This window comes from Barbatula barbatula (genome assembly GCF_947034865.1).
Source record: "Barbatula barbatula genome assembly, chromosome: 19".
Lineage (NCBI taxonomy): Eukaryota > Metazoa > Chordata > Actinopteri > Cypriniformes > Nemacheilidae > Barbatula > Barbatula barbatula.
The window spans coordinates 6,164,078-6,175,543 of record NC_136782.1 but is presented as its reverse complement, the minus strand read 5'-3'; the positions used below and the strand labels follow the sequence as shown (position 1 = coordinate 6,175,543).

The following is an 11,466-nucleotide window of genomic DNA, read 5'->3' as shown; positions in this document are numbered from 1 at the left end:
AAAAGCACTTATAGTTTCAGCATACTATATTGTCTTGACACAAAATACAAATGGGTAGTTGACAGGCTGATAAGCAAATTTGTCCTATGGTGTGAAAAAAACTACCAATGAAAATAAATCTCTCATTACTTTTTTAGATGATAAATATAAGAGTAAATAAAGTAGAGATGCACAGATATATCAGTCAATAATTGGTTCCGTCCGATAAAAGCCATTTTCACACAAACGCTCGATAGTTTAAAACAGCCGATGATCAGGGCCGATTCAATCAAAAGAGGACAGAAAAAGCTATTCATTTGTGCTCTGTGTTTAGAAAATGTGCAGAAATATCACCAGTTTGATGGTCAAAATTAATAGACATTATATGAAATAATAACATTGAGAAATGTAAAAAAATATGAATTCCACCTTCAGAATTCAGTTAATGCGTGTTAAAGGTGTCCTGAACTGGCCGTTGTTTTTATTTTATGTCTTGGGTCTACTTATGACGTTCGTGTGGATTTTTACATTCGAGAACATCAAAATCAATAAGTAATAGGCTATATTCTACCCGGGTTTTGAGGCCGCACAAGAAACCCTCGGCCACATTGAAGACTTGGAAGTAAACGCCCACTACTGTGATTGGATAACAGTTCCAAAAGACACCAGTGTGCCCTGTGATGTACATTTCCGTTTGACAAGCTACTTACTGTATGTGCTTAGTTGAAGCCTTTTTGGTTAGACACGTAGGTTACACATAATCAGGACATGTAAAGCGATCTCTAACAAAGCAATAGTGACGCATCGTACATATATTTTTACTCGCATACCATTCCGGACTATTCCTAATATCAGAATCCGATCCAATCCAAAATTTAGTATCTCTAATATAAAGCAATGTAATATCAACAGTTTGTTCTCTGCATTTGCTGTCACACCATAGGACACATGTACGATTTAGTCATATAATGCGTGTTAAAAATAAAAATATGGTATAGCAGCAAGTAATCTATGAAAACATCTGCAAAATTCATACACGACCTCCTTGGAGTTTATAGAGCAATGCAGTGAAAGTCAAGTGCCAGATATAAGTAACTAGAATGGTTGAAAAACGACAAGATTTATATCATTATCCACCTTAAAGTAGATTCTCAGAAAGTACAAAATGACTGATGTTTTTCCAAAGCTGTATATCTTCCCTCTTCGGTAGAGCATGAAGATTTATTTAGAATTAATTAATTGTTCTTTCTGTATCATTACAGTGAAGCAAAAGGAAAAAAACAAATTATCAACATCTGTGAAGAACGCTGATGAAAATGTATTTAGGGCCTGCACAGCTTGCATTCATCGATTCAACTTTAGATTCCGCATCATGCCAAAGAGTTAAAGACAATGTGAGGCCATCTGTCTGAAAGTTAAAGCAAAAGTGAACCTTCAACAGGAACCAAAACACACTTTACGTTTGAAATCATGTTAACGGAATGCAAATAAGACCCCTAACCTTAAGACCATTTATCTTTACACATCTTTCAACTGAAAGAATAGTGCATTTTTACAAAAAGCCTTCAAGCCTGTTGCTCTATTCAAAGCAATTTCTGAGGCCAATCCTGCACTTGTTTTGCCACTGAAGAATATTGCATCTATTGATGTTCTGATGATCGAAAAAGCTTGTTTCCAACACGGTGAAATGTTTGTCAGAAATGTTTATTTTTCACATGCTCCTATCTCTCTGTTGAATTTTAGACATGATTTCTTCTATCAGCATCTTCATGGGATGTTTTGTTGATCTATAATTCAAATGATTCGCTGGTCTTTACATCTCCCAAGGCCATTGCCATCGAGGGCAAGAATTACAACCTCACGTTGTGTCAATCACATTTACACATTGCCTCTGATATTTTCATCCGTCAAAAAAATATTCTGACTGGGTTCGATTTTCAGCATTTTTCAAATCCGTAGCAAGTTTTTGAGAGGCGTTTTGACAATTCAGAGAAAACATACAAACAAGCGCCACATACGGAAAGACGCATACAGAAATTTCGGATTGTATGTGCAAAGACCTTTACTGTCATTCAATAAGCAGAAATCACTGTCATATTTTTGGCCTGTATTGAACTCAGAGAATAGGGATGATCATATGAAGTGTATCGTTTTTTTAATCAGTTATCAACCCTTGTGTCGTTCCAAATCTGTATGACTTTCTTTCTTCAGCAGAACACAAAAGAAGATATTTTGAAGAACGTTGGTAACCGAACAACATTGGACCCTGTTGACTTTCATTGTGTGAACAAAACCACTGAGAAATTTCTCTAATATGTATTCCTCCAACACTTTACTGATGTCTCGAAGACTCGTCCTCTTTTTACAAAGTGTAGAAGATAAGAGATCGGAGTTCTCTATCACCAATTGGAACAAGCCTTAAGAAAAGACCAAATCAAATCTTGTCTCTAATCTCCTTTAGCATGACGATCTTGCTCTGCTGCCGTGATCCCTGCTGTGCTACAGATGAGGCTAGATGCTTTGTTGCATTTAGTGCCAGATACCCCGTGGAGCTCATGAATGACACTTTCATGCAGGTACCTGGTAAATTTTTTTAATATTAATGCTGTATAGCTGAAGTCCAAGGCAAAGTGACCCTGCAGCAAATAAACATTCGATTGAATTGATTTTGCTCCTCGTTTCAGCCAGTTAATGTGCAGCTTTACGTGATGTGCAGCACATGTGATTTCCTCGGACTGTGCATGTATGGTTATGCTCAAAATAATAGCAGTCCAACATCACTAACCAGATCAGTAACTGTTTGTGGTAGAAAAGATGTTTCTATTTGCTAAATATTTTACTCATAGGTGTAGTAGAGTAATAGAAAACCAACAGTCATGACACGCATGCTGCTTATTCTGTATGATTGAATCATTAATAGAAAAGGTCATGTTCACAATAATAGCAGCATGGGGTTCAAGTAGAGAGTAAATCATTCTGTGAAAAACTGGTGTAAAAAAGTGGCCTTTATAAATGGACGAAGCAAATGTTGTACTGTGAAAAAATCTGAAAATCTCTGAAATTCGGGGGAAAATGGGATGTTCCAGACATTGTTCCGGACAGCTGCTTTGATTAAAACAATTATTAGAGAGCGAAAAACATATAAAGAAGTGCAGACAACCATTAGGCTGCTCAGCTAAAATGATATAAAATGCTTTTTAAACGGCAACCAAAACCAGAAAGACGTAGAAGATGCAAAACTACCATTCGAATAGATCGAAGAATCGCCAAAATGGCAAAGACTCAGCCAATGATCAGCTCCAAAGTCTTATGTTACCTGTGAGTACACTAACAGTTAGAAGACGCCTATGTGAAGCCAAGCTATCGGCAACAAACCCCCCACAAAGTCCTGTGCTGAAGAGGTTAAAGTTTGCCAAGAACACATTGACTGCCCTAAAGAGAAATGGCGCAGTATTTTGTGGACTGATGAAAGCAAGATTGTTCATTTTGAGTCTAGGTGTCTCAGACAGTTTGTCAGAAGACCCCCAACACTGAATTCAAGCCACAGTACAGTGAAGAAAGTGAAGCATGATGGCGCAAGCATCGTGATGGGATGTTTCTCATACTATGTTGTTGGGCTTATTTATCGGATTCCGGGGATCTCGGATCAGTTTGAGATCATTAAAATACTTAAAAAGGTCATGTTGCCTTATGCCGAGGAGGAAATGCCCTTGAAATGGTTGTTTTAACAAGACAACGACCCCAAACACCACAGTAAGCGAGAAGCATCTTGCTTCCAGACCAACTAGATTAACGTTATGAAGTGGCCAGGCCAATATCCAGATCTCAATCCAATAGAAAACTTGTGTGGTGACATAAAAACACTTCTTCTGAGGCAAAACCAAGACACGCAGAGGAATTGTGGTCTGCAGTGCAATCGTCCTGGGCTGGAATACCTGTTCACAGGTGCCAGAAGTTGCTCGACTCCATGCAACACAGACGTGAAGCAGTTCTCAGAAACCGTGGCTGTACTATTAGTTCAGCGATCCACAAGAACCCTAAATCTTCAAGCATTTTATAGAGTAAATGTTTGCCTTTGTAAAGAAAAATGCAGACACTGCTATTTTCTGAACAGCCTAACATTCCCATTTCTTCACTTTCTGTAATAACAAATGTGATACATTTTTCTTCAAGTTTTGATTTAGAGTAGAATGCGCAGTGTTCCCATTGCATGTGTGTATTGAAATAGAAGTTATTATAAGGATTTTGAGCTGCACACTGCTATTATTTTGAACACAACTGTATATGTAGCTGATGGTCTCCGGCGAGGTCTTCAGCCTCTGACAGTTTTCTTCTGAACCTGTAGGCTTGGACATAGAAATCGATACAATTGCTGTATTTTGATTTTTTGTGGTAATGGTTAATAGACGCAAATAATTATGCAAATAATGTGACTTCCATTTTTTTGTGTTTGCGTCACGAGTGCAGATACATGTCTAACCAATGGCAGTGCTGAGTTCTCATCGTGAACTGCAGATGCTCAGCAGCACTCTTGGTGACCACCTCAACATGTCTGGTGCTCAGGCAGATGTCCAGTGTTCTACTGGCCGTCCTCGTGGGGATCCATACTTTAAAGTTATAATTTGACTGTGTATGTAACCTCAGACATGTTCTGGAGCGGGGTGTTATTGGCACTGGCATATCTGACAGTGCACACAGAGCCTTGTTGCGCGCCGGGATACAACGCATCCGTGATGCTGGAAGAGATGCTCGGGAACCGCACGCGTCTTTACGCGCTGGATGAGAGCGCACTGGCGGACTGGCGCTCGCTGCTCTGGAAGAAGAGGCACGGAGAAGAGTCCCAGCACTTCACCGTCAAAGCTCTGCTCATCTTCTCTTACTCTGTCATCATAGTCATCTCACTGTTTGGAAACATCCTCGTGTGCCATGTGGTCATTAAGAACAAGCGCATGCATTCTGCCACGAGTCTCTTCATTGTCAATCTGGCAATTGCCGACATACTTATTACGCTTTTAAATACACCTTTCACTCTGGTATGTCTATACCTTATTCATGCTTTATTATTATTCTGTGCATTAGTAGTGGAAGTTTTCTATTATTATTTTTATAATTTTAGGTATTTATATTTTATAATAATAATTCTTATTATTTTGTACTGTTTATTTATATTTGTTACATTTCTTTATTTTGATTATTTTAGTGTTAGTATCAGTTGTATTGTTGTTATTAATATTAATATTGTTATTATTCTTGTTATCTGCTGTTTATTTATATTTTTGTTTGTTTATATTTCCACTTTATTTTAGTGTTGTATTATTGTTATATTAGTAGTAGCAATGTTATAAGGAGTAGTTGTAGTAGTATGAAAATGAACCAAGTTTAGTAAACATATTTTCTGGTCTACAAATATGATGATCAATGGTCCCTGTAGTGATGGTAATTTATTATTGAGACCATGAATAATAATTAAAACGTGATCACACGTGAAAAGTATGTGTTGTAATGGTAAATATATTATTACTAATCTCCTGGAATAAAGCCAAAACACACTATATAAAGGAAATGTGTAAAGATTTGAGTGGTAAAAAGTTTATGTATTATGGTCTTTATAGTGGAAACCATGAGAATTTGTGTTTTCATTCAAAGCACCCTCAAACAACACACAAGTGTATTTTTATACATGTTTATTTATTTTACGCTGTTTTGCGTGTATAGGTGAGGTTTGTAAACAGCACCTGGGTGTTTGGAAGGGGCATGTGTCACATCAGTCGGTTCGTGCAGTACTGTTCCCTTCACGTCTCCACACTCACTCTCACTGCAATCGCACTGGACAGACGCCAGGTAAACACACACAAACACACAACCTTCACAGTGAAACTTTCTTTTCTTTTTCAACAGCCTCTTCTACTCTTGTGTTTCAGACTACATTTATGAGTATATTGTGGATATTTTCTGCACCATACAACAGTTATAGTGTCTGGTGATAATACCATGGCATTGCAATTTCCAATACATCTGTGGAATAAATAAGACACCGGTGAAGTTTTGTCTTTAATCAGCATTTCAATTCTGTATGAATTGTGTCTCTTCCATTTCACTGTCGGTTGAATTTCAACAGAAACAAAAGTACTTAAAGTCACCCACCTGCACTGTGAAAGACTGAGAACTGGTGCAGGTTGCAAAATACATGTAAAACGTTCATATTTTGTTGTTTACAAATGAATATGTACTTGCTTTCTTTGCTGTATTCAGGATCTGCAGATCTAGATGTCAGTATCCTATACGGTGTGTTTAAATGCCACCAAACGGGACGCATTCGACAAATCGTTTTTTAATAAAATGAACATACAACTGAATTCTACAAATAGTTTATTTTATACAATTATTATACAGTAAAATAATAATACAAATGAACATATATTCAATAAAGTACAAAATGTTATATTATTAGATTCTAGCCAAACACAAACCGGAAGTAAACTGGGGGTCTGGTTCACGGGCATCCGGTGAAACGGTCTATAGAAAACAGTTGTTAAATGCTCCATAAGGTGAATTTTGAGTTAAATCAGAATAAATCGAGGGGGACGAGATGATGAAAGAATTTTTGCACGTTTGGGTGAACTGTCCCTTTAAGGCTGAAAGGATTGTGACTATATTGACAATAATAGCAATAATAATAACAGCCTCCACACATTAGTGCTGCGTGTGTGTGAAGAGAGAGATGCACAGCTCATTTTTGGTTCATGTTCCCACAGGTAATCCTGTATCCCCTGAAGCCTCGGATGTGTATGGGTCAGGGTGTCGTTTGCATTGTGTTTCTCTGGCTCATGGCCAGCTGTTTTTCACTCCCGCATGCCATTTACCAGAAACTGTTTACTTTTGTGTACAGGTAAGCACAATACTTCTGTTTCGTGTTAGTGCTGAGGTGAGAAAGACATTTGAATGACTTCTTGTAGTTGCACAATAAATATCAGAAATGTAAGAACAATATGACATTTGCCCAATGCTATAGCTTACGTGAAACCCTAGTTTACTGATATATTAGCCATGCCATTCCCGATAGTTCATCTTAACATTTTCATTTATTTTCTCCATTTCCTTTGCACATTTTACCTAATTTATACCCTTGAGAGAAAGGTTTACTTCCCACGGTGCCTGCCAGACACTTTACATATTTTTATTTTTAGTGAGTTTTCAATAGTAAATTAAAGGTCCAGTCAGTAATATCTGAATTGCAACCAACCGCTCACTCCACCCCTCCCTTTCGAAACCCTACGACGGCTGACAGAACATGGAGAATTACATGTAAGATGTAGATAGAAATAGCTCGTTCTAAGGTTATAAAAACACAACACTTCATTGTGTAAGCTCTTTATTCACCTCTGAAGACATAGCTATGTATATTATATTGCATTGATATCAATAGATCATCCCAAAAATGACACACTGGACCTCTAACACATCCTTTGTTACGAATATGTTAAAAAAAGCCTTACACAAACAATGTGTTAATCCTTAACGCATCTATTGTGGGAGTATAAACTACCAAAACACACTGTAAACTCCCAAAACTGGGAGATGAAGCTGTATCAACAGTAATGCATCAACAACCAGAGGGATTACTAAGGATAGAAATGTAGCTTCGGCTACAGGAGTGCAAGCCAAAATGTGAAGATTTCCAATGGGTTTAAAGGGTTTAAACATAAAAAACTTTACTGTGCATGTGTATATTCTTGAACTGCCCTTAACGTCCAGTGCACATTTACAAATAATAAAGCGCCTGCATATTATTTCTGATAACAATCAAGAGAAACCGAGAAGAACGGTTTTCTTTTTCATTTTCTTTAAATGTGAACCATTCAACAAATTATTTATTATACAATTAAAAAGAAAATAAGTTAATATTAACATAAATTCAATTAAATTAAATATAAATAGTTATATAATTAGACACTAGGGTGCGATTCAAGTGTTTCCCAAAACCATCGTTCCAACGATCAAGAGCAAGCAGCATTGCTAAGTTGCAGCGTAGAAACTACAGGTCTAGAGCTGTGGTTAGAAGCATTGATCGTGTTATTATGACATGTAGGCCTAGGCAGAATGACGTAGGAGGACACTTATAAATGAATTAAATATCGTGAAATAAAACTACAGATAACAAAATGGCATGACAAAAGTAGTCCTTGAATGCAATGTGTGTTATTTACATCAAGAATTTGACATTAATTCGATCTGAACCTATTTATTAGTAGACGTCATTGCTCCTCCACCTGTGGGGTCATCAAATAGATCTCTGAACCATATAGGTTCAAACAATTGATCTCTGACGGTCATGTCTATATTGTTCATTACCCCAACGATGCATCGTACCATAGTGGTTATCCAGCGAGTTATTTCGTTGTGCGGTAAACGCACCCCAGACCGATACACAAACACAGGACGGAAGTTACTTGCAGTCCCAGTGCGCACCTCTGAAGAAGCGGTCTATATAAGAGACAGAACAGAATGAAAACAGGGTAAACATGGGCATGCTTTTAAAGAATTTTAAAGAATTAAATGGTAGGTTTTGGTAGGCCAACCCTTTACTTAAAGCCTTTATGATGCATTATAATTTTGAATACATCAAATGTTGTTGTAAAGAATTATAACCAAATTAAATATTCAAAGTGTAGCAATGAATTGATAAGTTTTATAATGTATTAACTGTAGTTACATTTAGCTATTCATGAGACCATTAAAATGCAGTACAAGGCATAATTAACACATTAAAACTACTTTTATAATTCATTATACATATATGCTTTATGTAAAGGGCATTTTTTCTTGACAGCTAAGCTATACTTAATTGGTATAGCCACAAAAGTTAGCTTAACCAGGAAACCCAATGAACCAAAATTCAGCTACTGGGCAAGTACTTAGAAATTTGTGTTTTAAACCTGCCTACTTTCCCCTGATTCACAGCGGTAAGCCCACATGAAGATAAGTACCCAAAGTAACCTGCAATTTTATATTTCAAACAGAGATGGCGACAGAGATGCAAAAGTTACAATCGGGTTATAATTGAGTTTTTTAACTTTAAATAATTAAAGGGATAATTCACCTAATGTTTTAGTCACCATCAAGGCTTCCTTTTTGTACATGACTTTCTTCTTTCAGAAGAATGCCGTCCACGCGTCCTGGGTCTTCGAAGCTTAAGAATGGTTTTGAAGTTTAGAAGTCGTAAATATCGGAGAAACAAAAGGTGACCAACACTTTCGGTAGGAGAACCAACCTAAATCCAGACCCCCCTGGAGCCAGGTTCTGGCTCTGCTCTTCTGATGTTGGTATCAAGAAACCAGGACAAAAGGGAGGATATGACTATCCTTCTTTTACATTTACACTTATGCATTTGGCAGACACGACTTACATTGCATTATACTATACATTTGTTTCTGACAATGCGCAATCCCCAAACCCATGACCTTGGTGTTGCTAGGGCCATGCTCTTACCACTGAGCCACAGGAAAGCTTACGTTGTACGTAATTTTTCTGCACCACACCGGCGGATGACGCAGTGTCGTACTGTAAGTTCTGGTGATGAGAGCGGCAGTGAAGAGCCGACAGCAAAGCAAAACGAAAAAAAATGCCACGTTAGTCACTGGAACATTCGATGGAGCTTCAAAATTTCGTCCACGATTTACTCCCATTTTAAAGCTTGGAAGATCAGGGATACGTGGTTCTATAACCCCACCTTCATGATTCTGAAAGAAGAAAGTCATGAACAAAAAGGATGCCTTGAGGGTGAAAGTAGCCCACTAGTAGCCCAGTATAACACACTTCAATTTTAATTCCACCTCTTTTTTAATTCCAAATCTTTTATTTTCTTCACTCTTCTTTTATCGCTTTATCTTTTGCATTACAGCAAAGACATAGTGCGCTCTCTGTGCGTGCCTGATTTCCCCGACCCGTCCGAGTTATACTGGCAGTGTCTGGATTTGGGCACGTTTATTCTCCTTTACGTCCTTCCCCTGCTCGTCATCACGGCCGCATACTCCGCCGTCGCTCGCCGCCTCTGGCGCCGCAACACCATCGGAGACGTCACCAGCGAACAGTACGTCCTTCAGCGTAGGAAGAGGAAGAGGACTATTAAGATGCTGATGTTAGTCGTGGCGGTATTCGCCGTTTGCTGGTTTCCTTTGAATTGCTACGTGGTTCTGCTGTCCAGTCAAGTTATTCAGTCCAACAACGCCATCTACTTCAGCTTCCACTGGTTAGCCATGAGCTCCACCTGCTACAATCCTTTCATTTACTGCTGGCTGAACCAAAGTTTCAGAGCCGAACTCACTTACCTGTTGGGAATGTGCAGAAACGGACAGAGGCGGGGCCAAGGAAGACGGACGCACTGTAGAAGTCAGGGGGAGGGGCCTGAGCCATCGGCCCCACCCAGCGCAGGGTTTCACAGGGCCGCATGGCCCGAGAGCCACGCTTCCTCGCAACAGTCCGATCCCAAAGAGAGTCGCGCTGTTCACTCCACCTCTCTCGGCCAGTCGGGGAAGACTGATATTCTCTCGGTCGAGCCAATTGTTGCTGTGAGCTGAGCTCTGGTCCATCGAGGACGTGACACTGAATGTGATCTAAACAGCCAGAGGTTCTCAAGCAAAGGTCAAGGGTTAAAATAACGCTTATAAAATATGCTAATGAGGAACATTGTGTTAAAAAGTATGACGTTTGTCAGCACAACTAGCGCTCAGGGCACAAGCCCTTTTAAAGAAAAACATAATTTGGGTACTTGATGTATTTTAGGGATTTTCCAGTATGATTTACATAAGTCATTTTAACATTCCTTCTCCCTCTGTATTTTCTTTCTGATGGGGAGAGGTTGTTGTTAAAACTGAAATGGATAAGTTTATAACCATTGTGTCTCTTAAGGCAAAACAAGGGGCTAAATTATTACTTATTTATCATAATATGATGAACACTATTCACATGATATTACGTAAGTACACTGTAAAACAATCCAGTAAAAAATGACATTTTTCAGCAGCTGGGGCTGCAGTAAAAATGTAAATAAAACAGTTTTCCCATTTATAATTTCATATTCTTCTTGATTTTCTTGTCAATTTTTGCAGTCTTTTTCAGTAATTATACGTCTTTCACTGTATTAACAAAAACAGTCAAATCTGTAAATTTACAGTATGCAGTGACGGAAATGATTTTGATCTCTGATTTTGTAAGTTTGAATGTTCACAAAGAAATGAAGGGTCTTATCATTTTTATGGTAGGTTTATTTTAACGGATAGAAACCTGAAATGAAATTGATTTGCATTTCAGTCAGTGAAATAAGTCTTTGATCCCCTACCAACCAACCAGAGTTCTGGCTTTTTACGGATTGGTTATGTGTTTATATGGACCACAGATTAGTCCTGTCACCTTAAGAAAGTCCTCCTAAGTCAGCTTGTTATGTATATAAAAGATGCCTGCCAACAGAATCTGTATCTTCCATTTCAA

The 11,466-nt window shown here is 38.2% G+C and overlaps 1 protein-coding gene across 1 annotated transcript; it reads left to right on the top strand.

The window, feature by feature from the left end:
• Positions 1-4,461: 4,461 nt before the first annotated feature.
• On the top strand, positions 4,462-10,556 carry LOC306908801 (G-protein coupled receptor 83-like; the record flags this gene model as incomplete). The annotated part of the gene is made up of 5 exons (XM_079481992.1): positions 4,462-4,534; positions 4,624-5,012; positions 5,695-5,820; positions 6,735-6,868; positions 9,881-10,556. The coding sequence occupies 5 exons, from the start codon at positions 4,462-4,464 to the stop codon at positions 10,554-10,556; spliced, it is 1,398 nt and encodes a 465-aa protein (XP_079338118.1).
• Positions 10,557-11,466: the final 910 nt, after the last annotated feature.